The 13827-nt window shown below is 34.1% G+C and overlaps 2 protein-coding genes across 2 annotated transcripts; both read left to right on the top strand.

Moving 5' to 3' along the window:
- Positions 1–218: 218 nt before the first annotated feature.
- Positions 219–2923, top strand: LOC109003420 (60S ribosomal protein L13a-2-like). Its single transcript, XM_035692357.1, has 4 exons — positions 219–597; positions 1126–1242; positions 1374–1461; positions 2515–2923. Exons 1-4 carry the CDS (start codon positions 326–328, stop codon positions 2656–2658), a joined length of 621 nt encoding a protein of 206 aa, XP_035548250.1. The 5' UTR covers positions 219–325; the 3' UTR covers positions 2659–2923.
- Positions 2924–8359: 5436 nt separating this feature from the next.
- Positions 8360–13596, top strand: LOC109003419 (probable pectinesterase 29). The gene is made up of 7 exons (XM_018981530.1): positions 8360–8504; positions 8762–8850; positions 11384–11571; positions 11781–11940; positions 12086–12292; positions 12392–12639; positions 13437–13596. The coding sequence occupies exons 1-7, from the start codon at positions 8360–8362 to the stop codon at positions 13594–13596; spliced, it is 1197 nt and encodes a 398-aa protein (XP_018837075.1).
- The last annotated feature ends 231 nt before the right edge of the window (positions 13597–13827 follow it).

Consider the following 13827-nt stretch of genomic DNA (forward strand, 5'->3'; position numbering starts at 1 on the left):
TTTTAGTTCTATTGTGGATAAAGAAATACTTCGTCGTATTAAACTATTGGGCCAATCCTAATGGCGTGAAATCCAAGTTTTTTGAGTCCAAGCTATTGGCCCAATACAGAGAGCCTCTCTATTTTCTGGTACATCCTAGTCGTCGATTCCTATCGAAAGCCCATCCAAATCACAGTAAACACGTACACCCGAAAACTACCCAATCCAAACCTCAACGCATTACGCGCATTTATAATCCCCTCAAAACCCTAACCTCTGTTACTCGCACGCTCATCTCCCATACCCTAAAAACTCAGCCGCTTCACAGAGAGAGAGAGAGGCAGAGATGGTGTCGGGCTCGGGTATCTGCGCGAAGCGCGTAGTGGTGGACGCGCGGCATCACATGCTGGGTCGTCTGGCTTCGATCATAGCGAAGGAGCTGCTGAACGGGCAGAAGGTGGTGGTAGTGCGGTGTGAGGAGATCGCCATCTCTGGTGGTTTGGTCCGCCAGAAGATGAAGTACATGAGGTTCCTCCGTAAGCGCATGAACACCAAGCCTTCCCATGGCCCCATCCACTTCCGTGCCCCTGCTAAGATCCTCTGGCGCACCATTCGTGGGTATGTTCCTCGATATATTTCTGTCTGTATAACCCGGGTTGGCTCAGGTGGTAAAGGCTTTGGCCTTGGTGGTATGCTACCTTCAAGTCCAACGTTCAAAGCTTTTTTTTTTTTTTTATTGGTAATCAAGAAATTTTATTCACAAAAATAGGCAAAGCTTAACAACGTTCAAATCTCATTGGGTGCAAACAATCTCTAGTCGAACTGGTCGAATTTTCCTTGAATTATTCAAGGCGAACTTGCGAAAAATTCCTTTAGACACCCGGTGCCAATCAAAAATATATATTTCTGTCCGTATTTTTATTTAGAGAAAATGTTTCTTTATATCAATGATAATTTTAAAAGTCTTGCATTGGATTATGGTTATAGATGGTTTTTGGTTCTTTTATTTGGTAGACGATTGGCTAAGAAAATTCGAAACCCATTTGTCTTTATTTTTTTCTCGTTGATGGCTCCTTCCCTTTTGTTATAGATGCGTTGGCTCCTTTGAGTTGTGTGCCAAATTAAAATTTTTGTTGTTGTTTGTAGCATGATTCCACACAAGACCAAGCGTGGAGCAGCAGCACTTGCTCGATTGAAGGCCTGTGAGGGGATTCCACCTCCGTACGATAAGATAAAGCGGATGGTCATTCCTGATGCTCTCAAGTAAGTTTTTCTTTTCTACTGGAGTTTTTATTTTAATTTGAACCTCATGTGATTTGATGGTTTTCAAATATCATGATTTTTTATATTACTCATAAAAAAATTATTGTTACCTCTGGGTTTTGAAAAATCAGGGTTTTGAGGCTTCAAGCAGGGCACAAGTACTGCTTGTTGGGCAAGCTTTCTTCCGAGGTTGGATGGAACCACTATGAAACTATCAAGGTGAGAGTTCGTGAATTAATTTGCTGCCTTTTCCTTTTGGTCTTTGCGTAATTTTTTGTTGGTTTACCTTCATAATTAGATGTTAGTTTTACCTTTAAAAAAAGAATTAGATGATAGTTTTGTCATACACTGTAGGCATTAATTGCTTTTGTTTTTGTCATACAATGGTAGCCGTCTAGATTATTCTTGGGATATCATGTAGCAAACATATGAGCAGTTGTGCTTTCCTTAAACTTAATCTTTGATTGTATATGGTATGATAATTTGATAGCCAGATTAATTTATTATCGGAAAAATTATTGGGCGGTTAATCTTTTGAGATTTCTCGTGTAATTTGTAATATAGTAAGGCTCACTGATCAAAAAGATTTGTAACATGGTAAGGCTCAGTCTAAGGGATGTGCTTTCATCACATCATGTTCACTACTGTCATTCCATGCTACTTCTTTGACACTTGACTTGAGGTTGTCCCTTTTTTTCATTGTTTCCAATATCATTAAAAGAAATTATTAAAATAATTTTAAATTAGTGGTTAAATTTATTTTTGGAAAAGTTTTGTAATTATCAAGTGTTGTATGCCTAGTTTCCTGTATGATTGGGCGCTCTGTACTGCTTTTAGGCATAAATGTATAGCTTGAATTTTTGCTTTCAAACTTGAATTTTAGAAAATCCTCAGTTGAACAAACTTGGAAGTTTAATTGACTCGCGATTACCCCTGGGTGCTATTATACTTCTAATATTGAGAAAGGTCACTTTACTTTGCCTCTGCTGTAGTTCTTGAGCATTTGTTTGATAAATTGATAGTATTACTATTTCGAGTTTGGATATCGGAGGGATCCATTCATTCACTTAGAAAATCAAGAAGTCAGTTGATTACTTTTTAGAGTTTGGATTTTGGATATCCGATGGATCATTTATTTAGAAAATCAAATAGACAATCTCTTAATATCATTTGCATGGTTTTCCATATTCATTACCCTTTCATTAGTTATAATAGCTTGCGAATGCTTCCCATTAGCGTTTATAACATTTGTTATGCCGATTAACTCTGCAGGAGCTTGAGAGGAAGAGAAAGGAGAGGTCTCAGGTTGCTTATGAGAGAAAGAAGCAATTGACAAAACTGAGGGTCAAAGCTGAGAAGGCAGCCGAGGAGAAACTTGGCTCCCATCTAGAAATTATTGCTCCCATCAAATATTGATATCCATAGGGCGGCCCTTTTTTTTCTAGAAAAAGAATGAGAATGTTGAGGAGAGTCCGCATGCAATTTAAATTACATTTTGATTTTGTTACATTGCAGTTAAAACTTAAGATAACTTGCTTTAGCTTTTCACTTGGATCTTTTGCGATAGATTGTTATTGGAATCGGGTTATGAATTTAGCTGTCTAAGTTTTGTATTGTGTATTAATTATGTCCTCCACAATGCATGACTACTTGAATTGTGGTGGTCTGTTCTCGTCTCTTATTTGCATGCTGCCTGCCTTCCTGAATGCTATATTTCTTTACTATTTGGGTAATCGTTATGAATTTAGCTGTCTAAGTTTCAATACATTTACAAATCTTTAAAACCAAAAGTTTTCAAATTGTGAAGAATCAAATAACCTTTATGTTAGTTATAAGAATTCCATACTAATTAAAGAGTGAAGATCAATACTCGAAGAAATGAAGAACTCCTGAATTCGGCATTTAGGGAATTGGTAAAACTCAGCCAGATCCATTAGGAATTCCGGAGTTGATGTATATTGCAGAAATTCCTGGTTCTTCATCTTCATATTTAGAAAGTAGCTTATAAAAAAAAGATACATTCCTTATATTATGGATGTTATTAGTATATTATATTAATGCGTGTAATAATATGATTTTGATATAACTTCATTAGAAAAATCTATCTGTACAATCAATCATAGAGTGAGAAAGATAAAAATATCATGAATACATATAAACTTGTCTAAATCCGATTGACTCACTGTAAATCCAAATGAATCAACACAAAAGATGTACCGTTTCTTTCTTCTAATCCTTCTTGATACTCAAAAGATGTCTCCACAAGATACAGTAACACGATAAATTAACTTAAATGGATGTTAAAATTATGTTCATCCTACGTCTTGTTATTCTCAGCCATACATATTGATATAAGCATATTTCAAAGAAAAAAAAAAAAAGTAAGATGAAAAACAATATCGGAATATTGTTATATTGGAATATTAGCCAATGAAAAAGAAAAAAATTCCAATTAATTATTAGACGAATAATATTGAAATTTACATGAAAACCCGTTTTAGAAATCCAAAATTCATCATGATCTGGATTATGATTTTAATAGCCTGCAGCTGCCAACCTGGATAACTATTATGATTATATATGGTGATTTGTCAGAGGTCGTCTCAAAATGTCCAATATTATTTAGTAGATGTGTTTCTTTAATTTTGGATGAGTGAGGAACCCCAATTATTTCTAGGACGTATAGATTCAAATTAGTGTTTTTTGTCCTATATATAATATGAGACGTATTATATATTTTTATATATATATATATATACATCCTACAGAATGGCCTATCTCTTTTGTTTTATTTTTTAAAATAAACAAATTGAAAAGTTGAAATTAAAATATATTTATATTTAAATAATATTTAAATATTAAAATAAAATAAAATAAAATGAAATGAAATAATTTGAAAACTACGTAAAACCAAACAGGCTCGTAATTGGAGTGGAAAGTACAATTTGTAGGACACACTCACTTTCATGGATTAAACCCTACAACGTATAACTGATCTCTTCTAAACACAAAACAACAATGAATATATATAGCCCGTATGCTTTAATTTTAAGGGCAATATGGATCGAAGAAGAAAATAGAAGAGCACATGCTTTGTTCTCTGTGCGTACGTATTCCTATAAAAGAAAAAAAGAGTTGTATAATTTGTTTGCACGTAGGTAATTCTTTAACATTAATATTAGTTATAGTTATAAATTGTGCAAGTATCGTTTAATTTTTTTTTTTTTTTTAAATAGTAGGAGTGGGTAGCAGGCCCCCGCTGCCCCACCCCCAACCCCGTGCTGCAAATGCGGGAGCGGGTGGCCCCGCTCGCATTTGAGGCCTCTAGCGGAGGCGGGGGACAGAGGAGGCCCAGCCCCACTCCATGTTTCTCCCTCCTTGCTTATATATGTAATATAAATAATTATATATGTATTTATATATATTAAACAAAAATCAGGCATAAAATGATATCGTTTTGTATATGACTAAATGACGTCGTTACATGCCTGGATTTTTTTTTTTTTAAACTTAATAACATATGACCAAACAACGTTGTTTTGTCATAAACAAAACGACATCGTTCTGGTCATATGTTAAGAGCCCCGACTCCCCCCCTCCCTTTTTGTGAAATCTCTCTCTCTCTCTCTCTCTCTCTCTCTCTCTCTCTCCGTCCAACGTCATCGTCGTATGCACTACGCCATCGCCGTCCATCTGCATCTCTGTCACCGAAGGTAAGAATCGAATCTAATAGCTCTTCGATTATGCTTATTTTATTTTTTGTTGAGTTATGGAATGGAGATTGGAGGAAGGATCAATGTTTTGAATATTGTACCGGTCAAGGCACTGTAACAAAATATTTCGGTAACGGTACCATTTCGAGATAGTCGATATATGAATAAATTATATATAAATACACATATATAAATTTTAAATAGCCTAATCTGAATTGGAGGTCAAAAAATAAGCTTGTAATTTGAAAAAAAAAAACTGAAGGCTAAAATATAGGCCGGTACAGGCTGAAATTGAGGTACTACGAAACATATATAGTATCTATACCGTCCCAGCGACCAATACGGAAAATTTCGACAGTACCGGCCTGTACGGTACAAAATTGAAAACATTGAGAATGATGAGATTTAACTGGAGTTGAAGGATGGGATTGTATGTTTATGAATTGTGTGTTGTGGAGACTCGATTGTGCATGTGTTTTGATCATTGATGTGTGTGAATCTATGATAGTGATTTTGTGGGTTTTGAAAAGATTGAAACCCCTAAATTAATTTAGGATTTTGGATTGAAACCCTAAATTAGTTTAGGGTTCTAATCTGAATTTCAAAACCCTAAAAAATAAGTCCTAGTTGATTTTCTTTTGGATTTAAGTTTGAATATAGCTACAATAGCTACCATATCAAAATTAAGTACTTATGTGCAAACTATATATAAAAACCAGAAAAATAATTATAAACCAAAACAAAATATGATGGATTTCTTAATTATGATCCCAATTGAGTTTGAACCAGGTCTACTACTCATTCATTACCCAATAGGACCTGATACAATAATGAATAAAGAACTTCAAGATGAAGTTTTTCTTCCAATCTGTGAAATGCTTGACTCCTTGAATAAAAATAATTTTAAAATTTGATGCAATCCAATGAGAATGAGCCTCTCATTATTTTGTTAGTATAAAAATGAAACCTCTCATAAGTTGGTTACTGCGTGTTCAATCTCTTCACAAACCAGAGAACCTATACCTCAATGGCCTTTCTACTTGATGCGGTAACAATGTCTCCAGGCCTCGTACCCATTCCACTTATCATATTCTCACAAGCTGCCACAATGAAATGAACCTGCATAGACAAGGCATTTACTCTAATATTAGGCTACTAGATTCTACTGATCAAAGTCTCAAAAACAGAAAATAAAAATAAAAATAAAAAGTGGAATGAAAAATCAAATTTGTGACCTCTACACCAGGAGGTTTAATTTGACCAATAGCTTTTGGCTTTTGCTTGAAATTTGATTGTGCATGCTTATTTTATAAAACAAATTATAATAATGAAAAGGTTAATAGCATGTTTTGATTGTTGATCCCTATATGTTGATTGTTGATGTTAATGGCATGTTTTTGTTTTAATTTCAGTTTTGTTACTTGTTTTGGAGAATGTCTTCCTCTACTCCATCTTATTTTAGTGATAGCTCCCCTACTCATACCGGGTCTATCCTAACACCTAACCATACACCAAGCACTAACCCTATGGACCCTAGTCCTAACCTCACAGAATCTTTCCCTGCCCCCAAGCACACACAAAACAATAAACATGTTTTCATAGTTTGATCTCACTTTACCAAACTAGAGAGTGGTGACCCCAATAACCCCCAAACAAAGTGTAACCATTGTGGTAAACTATTTATGTCATTATAGGAAACATGATATATCACAGTTAAATGTGCACTTAGAAGAACAATGCAAGAAGAGTCCAATATTAAGATCCTTACAAGAGAATAATCAATTTAGACTAGAGATTGGACTAAGAAAAAGGTGGATAGGAGTAGGTGGGGGTTCTATGTTGAAGGAGTATACTAAGTATGATCACGATAAGTGTAGAAGAAAGTTAGCTCATATAGTTATCATGAACGAACTACTTTTTCAGTTTGTGGAGAGGAAAGGGTTCCAAAAATATTCCAGTTGCTTGGAACCTATGTTTAATATTCCTTCTCACTACATTGTGGCAAATAATATTAAAAAACATTACCAAAATGAGAAAGATTTGTTGAGGGGCCAATTGGCGGGACAAGTTGTTTGTCTCACTACCGATACTTGGACATCCATCCAAAATTCTAATTACATGTCTTTGACTGTACATTTCATTGATTTTGATTAGACACTACATAAAAAAAAATTGTAAAATTTTGTCTAATTTCCAATCATAAGAGTGAGATGATTGGAAAGGCCTTAGAGGCCGCAATAAATGAGTGGGAGTTGGCACTGGTTTTGACGGTTACAGTTAATAATGTCTCGTCTAACGATGCCGCATTGGAATATCTTAAGCCTTATCTTAAAGAGGCGAATAAGACAATCTTGGGTGGTGTTTGTTTGCATGTTAGATGTGCTGCACATAGTTTAAATTTAATTATGTATGATGGCTTGAAAGATATTGATGACTTGGTTGCACGAGTCAAAATAGCTGTGAGATTTGTGAGATCTTTTCTTGCTAGATTAAAGAAATTCGAAGTTGCTGCAAGGAGTGCGAGCATAACATCCAATAAAGGCCTTTATACTGATATCCCTACAAGATGGAACTCAACATTCTTGATGTTGGAGGCGGCCTAAAAATATAAGGCAGTTTTGAATTATAGGGTGATGAAGACATCTAATATGTCAGATATTTTGATGAGCACGAAGAATTAGGAAAGCCTATTGATGATGATTGGGAGGTGGTTGCTATCTTTGTAAATTTTTTGAGTCTTTTCTACGTTGTGATATTGGAAATATATGGTTCTTTGTACCCTACATCTAATGAGTTCACTCAACAAATATGTAGGGTGAAAGAAGAATTAGATGATATGTGTATGAGTGACCATATTAAGATGCGGGAGATGACATTGATGATGAGGGTCAAATATGACAAGTATTGGGGAATTTGAGTAGGCAAAATATTTTGTCATATTTGACTGTTGTTCTTGACCCCCAGCTCAAGATTAATGGCATGGTATATGTTTGAGATTTGTGCACAGGGCTGCATGGGCGGAGCCTATTGGGGGCATGGTTAGAGACATTCTCGATAGATTGTTTAATGAGTTTACCGTGATTAGGGGTGGTAGCGCACCTACACCTCCACCTACCCCAGCGCCTCCTCCAAAAGTCAGGATGGGGAAAAAGCGTAGATTGGTGTGGGCCCAAAGCCTCTCATAGAACCCCTAACTAGTCCATCAAATTATAGAGGCGAAGTCGGAAGTAGACTGATATTTGGTAGGTGATCTTCTCCAATATATAGAAGGGTTTGATATATTAGCTTAGTGGAAGATCAATGTCCTAAAGTATCACATTCTTGGAGATGTAGCTTGTAATATTTTGGTCATCCTTATTAGCATCGTAGCCTCAGAGTCGATCTTTAGCATTGAAAGACGCATAATGGATCCATTCCGGAGTTCTTTGTCCCCTATGGAGGCATTGATTTGCAAGCAGAATTGGATCAAAATGACTCAAATTCATGTTCCGGATGTTCTTGACTTTAATGAGGTCGACGAGGAGGAAGGTGTTAATCAACCTAGATCTGGTAATCGTTGATTTCATTTTATTATTTTGATTTATATGCATTTCATTGTTATTTATTTCAAATTTAATTGTTGTAGTCATACATAATACGACCTCTACCTCTATTGTAGTATAACTTAACCATATTGGACCTCGATCCACCATTTTCATTTGCCATAGGTTTGTACATACTACAATTTGTATTATCCCTTAATTTATTTTTTCGTATTTATATAATTTTTAGTATCTAATTGTTTTTATAATCTTACTGTCATATAGTCATATGTGCACCTCAAGCCCCAATTCTAATTCCAAGCCAAGATTCAAATGATATATTCTCAATGTCACATGATCCTCATCTCATCTTGGTTAGTCAGGTTTTAATTTGTAATTTTTTAATTTGTTTCTTGTTTATAATTCTAATCTATATTCCTATTCAATTATTAATGTTTCAAATTTTATGATCTCGCGATTTACAGTAGGCAGCACTAAATTCTATTTCCACCTGCCCCAAATGTCAAAGCCAAAGTTCAAAGTTCCCCTTTGTCACTTTTATCATTTATGTTCAATTTTATTTAGATTTTACATATTCAGTTCTTTGTAATATTGATACAATCACAATGTCCCTTTTATGTTTGTAATTTTGTAATTGTTTTCTCTTAATTTGTATTATTGTAATAGTTTAGTTATTATAGTTTTATTATAAATTTTATTATTGTAAATTGTAATAACTTAGGAGTTAGAACTTAGGAGTATTATACTATTAGTAGTACTTCTTTAATCTTTTTTCTCTTAATTTGTATTTTTTTATTGTAAGTTCAATTTATTTCTATTTAAAAAATTATACATATTTTTATTTTTGGGCCCAAAATATCCCAAAAACACTGAAATGGGCCATTTTGGACCCAAAACAGCTTCTGGGCCCATGGCCCATTTGTGTTTGGGGGGGCAGGGGGCGGACATATAGGATATCCACCCCCCGCACCCCGGTACCCGGAAGGGGTATCCCACCCCCGCACCATAGGGGTGAGTGCCGAGGGAGAAAACCCCACACCCGTCCCATGCAGGGCGGGGAGGGGGTGCCCCGCATCGTATGTTGCAAGTAACACCTCTAAATAAGAGTGGAGTCCATATGAAAAATTAATTTTTTATATAAGCCTTATATTTACTCACTTTTTCAAAAATAATGTGTGATATTTGCGCACTCTAACTGCAAATATCATTTCTCATTCTTTGATTCATATTTATGAGTTCTATAGTTTGGCCACCAAACCAAACAGATTGACATTGCATAAACTTCATTAAATTAAGATAAACATCCACAAAACATTATTTGAGATAAAAGAGATTCTCTCAAGTTCTTATTTGAATTTGGAGTTTCAGATTTAGAGAAATTTAGAAATATAAGGTATATCCTACTACATTTATTGTTATTTGTATAAATTTTTTGAGTAACACTAATTACTCAAAAAATATTTTAAGATACTCATTTTATGTGTAAATTTCTTGCCTATGGAAGAATTCTGATAGTTTATTTTACAGATTCAAATCTTCTCAAATTCTTAGAACTTCCATGTTATATACACTAACCTTTCAAATGGGGTCAATGCTCAACACTCCCAATGGTTTGTGTATATTTAATTTCTTCACAATACATCACCAAAATTCACATTTAAAAAAAAAAATTAACTATTGACTTTTATAATATACTATACATTAGTTTGTCTATTTTTTTCAACATATCTTTTAAGTTTTATTTTTTTAAAATATTTTATTAATCTCAAATATTCTTTCTAACTATCAATAAATTTGTAATATCTCTATATCTTTTGATATTTGCAATATCTACTCATACAAAATATAATATAATTTCGTCCTATACACAATAAAAAATTATAAGCAAAAAGAAATTAAAAATTAAATCAAAATAAAAACAAAATTAGAAATATTAGATGCATAGAAATCATTTCATTCCTAGTTATGCATCTAGCAAAATATTAAAGCCCATTTCATCTAGCAAGTGTTGAGATTAGGAAGACAAAGTGGAAAGAGAAATGAGTAAAAATTATAAGAATTTACATAGATGAATAGTGCCAACTAAATGTAGATCAGGGATCACTGTAGCAAAATGTAAAATGAAGATAAAATACATGCATGATGCATTAATTGGAACTCCTTTTTTGATAGATAATTGGCTATTTTAGATATACATGATGTAAAATACAAGAATAATTGGTTATTTTAGATATACATGATGCAAAATACAAGATTTATACATTCATGAGACTAGTGCTCCTCTTGGAGATCAAATATAGTAAATCACTTGTATCTTATAAGCCTATGGCTGCATGAAGCTGATCTGGACAATACATACATACATACACACACACGATTGTAATATCACATGCATGACATTAGAAAGACCCATATTATGAATCTCACGCAAATATTACATAATGCGCAATTTCGACAGCTTGTTAATTAATTAGAATCTCTGTCATGATGAGTGATATTTACCTTATATATATATATAAATAAATATGGCAAGCATATTTTAGATCAATAGAATAGAATCAACAAATTAATCATAATTGATCATTGTTCCATATACAGACTCTTGACTTTCCCGCTTTCCAGTTTCCGCTCTAAAATCAGTTCTTACCTTAACTAGTACAGAACTCAGCCATACATGATGATAATGATCTTAAAAGCATTCCATATCACAGTTGCAGTCTCTACAGCTTATAACATATATATATATATATATATATATATATATATATATATATAAAGGCATCTTTCATTTTTCAGTACGTATACAGTTCCTTCCACGCTCAAAACATGGGGTTTCTTCCATGGATTTTCTGTGCATGTATTGCTCTGTTGGTGGGTTTTGATCAGTACTTATGCTTAGCAGCAAATGGCCAACGTCATTACAGACAGGTAGGGAAGAAGAAGCTGCCTTATCAAACATTCTTCGTGGATCAGTCTGGCCATGGCAACTTCTCCACCATTCAATCGGCTATAGATGCCGTTCCTTCGAACAACATGCATTGGATTTGCATTAGGATCAAAGCCGGCACCTATAGGTAAACTTTTTTTGATCATTTTTATTGCGGTCTATGCTTTATTAATCTGTTACAATATATGTTACATCAACCCATTACTTGTAGTACTTCATGTTCTCTATGATATATATATTTTGTTTGGATTTGATGGACAAGTGCGTGTGTAATTAATATATATACGCATATACAGTTCTTAATTTGTTGATGAATATGTTCGTGTGTGGTTGTAGAGAGAAGATCATAATCCCTTATGATAAGCCATACATCATCCTGAAAGGAGGGGGAAAGAGAAAGACTTGGGTTGAATGGGATGATCACGACACCGTTGCACAAAGCCCTACTTTCACCTCTCAAGCTGATAATATCGTGGCCAAAAGTTTGAGCTTTAGAGTAAGAAATCATTAATAATCTCATTTCTAGCCTGTACTAGTACTACTTTTACAATATTGAATGGAAAATCACTACAAGAAAACTGCTTAATTACTGTATCTTAATCAATTTTGCTTTTGCTTTTGCATCATATATAATTAAACAGAATACATACAACAATCCAATTAATAGTAACCCTAGAGCACCGGCGGTGGCAGCCATGATTAGCGGTGATAAATCTTCGTTCTACCGATGTGGCTTTTATGGGTTGCAAGACACTTTATGGGATGTTCAAGGACGACATTACTACCAGAAATGCACCATCCAGGGTGCCATTGATTTCATCTTCGGTGCTGGACAGTCTATTTTTGAGGTAATCGTGTATTTTATTTTATTTTATTTTATTTTTGTCTTAATTTACCATTATTTGCAAATAATAATGATTTGTTTATGTCTAATCATGTATATATAGCAATGTTCCATAGCGTATTTTGGAGAAGCTGTAGAGGAAGGTCTGTTGGGTTATGTGACAGCTCAGGGAAGAGAGGGTCCATATGATTCAAACGGGTTTGTGTTCAAGGATTGCAAGTTGCATGGCAGCGGTTCAACCTACTTGGGAAGGCCTTGGAGAGCTTATTCCAGGGTCATTTTTTACACTACCAATTTCTCGCACGTCGTTGTTCCCAAGGGATGGGATCAATGGAACTTTGTTGGCTCCGAGTAAGATCTCTCTCTCTCTCTCTCAGCACTTTTGTAATATATATAATACCATGCACATGACGATCAATGATATCCCTACATGCACTTTTGTACAACACATTTCACAACATATTTCACAATACATATTTTGAAGTGAGGTATTTTTCTAAAGTGATGTTATTTTTATAAAATATTTTACTAAATTATTCTTCATTTAAAATATAGTTGTGTAACATGTTGTGAAAAATGACGTGTGTTTATCATTTTTCTTTCCAAAAATAAAACAAAATTAATTCTAGTTTCATTTATTCTTTTTTTTTTTCTTGATCTCGAGAGTTTTTCGAAGGCGTTTGATCTATGAAATAATACAAGAAATTAAACACATGAATATTGTTAACTTCACCCCTCTTTTGATTATGCCTTGATCATATATTGAACACCTCGTCACAATTAGTACTTTTGGATATATAACCTCAATCCGTTCTCGAGTTGGAGATTGCTCTATATATAATCATATATATATATATATATAAATGATAGTTGAGTGCATAAGCGTCACACAATCAATTTGAAAAAAGTAAATATATACGAGACCCAAATGAAAATTAATAATAATTTTTTAATAGTAGATCACACTCTTTTCCAAAGAGATTGCACGACGCTTACACACTTTACGACTACATATAGCATTACTCATACATATATATATATATATGCCTTGTTAGAACAACAAAATTTGCAAACATTGATAAATCTGCATGCATTATAAAACTCAATTTTTCATTGTGTTGCGTTAATGGGGGTGCTTAAATAATCAGGCAAAAATTAACATATGATGAGCACGGCTGCTTCGGACCGGGGGCGGACACATCCCAGCGGGTGAGTTGGTCAAACAAGCTGAGCCAGACTGATCTCAATAAGTTTATTAACATTAGTTTCATCGACAATGAAGGATGGCTCAATGACCAACCTTTCTAAATTCATAATTTTTTGCTAACGTTTCCACCAACATAATACACTTTCTGTGTCATTCTTATTGTTTTTTAAAAGATTTTGGGTGCTTGATTTATTATGTCAAATGCATGGGTACTGAGATATTGTTGGATCATAATTGATAATGAAAGTGACTCAACTCACTCATTTGTTGCCATGTTATCTTCAAAACCTCGCTTTCGTTTTGGCTTCGAAATGCTAATTTTCTTGTAAAAG

This window comes from Juglans regia, chromosome 7, assembly GCF_001411555.2.
Source record: "Juglans regia cultivar Chandler chromosome 7, Walnut 2.0, whole genome shotgun sequence".
Classification (NCBI taxonomy): Eukaryota; Viridiplantae; Streptophyta; class Magnoliopsida; order Fagales; family Juglandaceae; genus Juglans; species Juglans regia.

What these genes read in the sequence shown, in the direction of transcription:
- LOC109003420 (XM_035692357.1), top strand. Translation starts at nt 326, where the DNA reads ATGGTGTCGGGCTCGGGTATCTGCGCGAAGCGCGTAGTGGTGGACGCG. An exon ending in GTCATTCCTGATGCTCTCAA is followed by an intron (nt 1,243 to 1,373) that starts GTAAGTTTTTCT and finishes TTGAAAAATCAG; the next exon opens with GGTTTTGAGGCTTCAAGCAG. An exon ending in ACCACTATGAAACTATCAAG is followed by an intron (nt 1,462 to 2,514) that starts GTGAGAGTTCGT and finishes TTAACTCTGCAG; the next exon opens with GAGCTTGAGAGGAAGAGAAA.
- LOC109003419 (XM_018981530.1), top strand. Translation starts at nt 8,360, where the DNA reads ATGGATCCATTCCGGAGTTCTTTGTCCCCTATGGAGGCATTGATTTGC. An exon ending in ATGATCCTCATCTCATCTTG is followed by an intron (nt 8,851 to 11,383) that starts GTTAGTCAGGTT and finishes GGTTTTGATCAG; the next exon opens with TACTTATGCTTAGCAGCAAA. An exon ending in ATCAAAGCCGGCACCTATAG is followed by an intron (nt 11,572 to 11,780) that starts GTAAACTTTTTT and finishes GTGTGGTTGTAG; the next exon opens with AGAGAAGATCATAATCCCTT.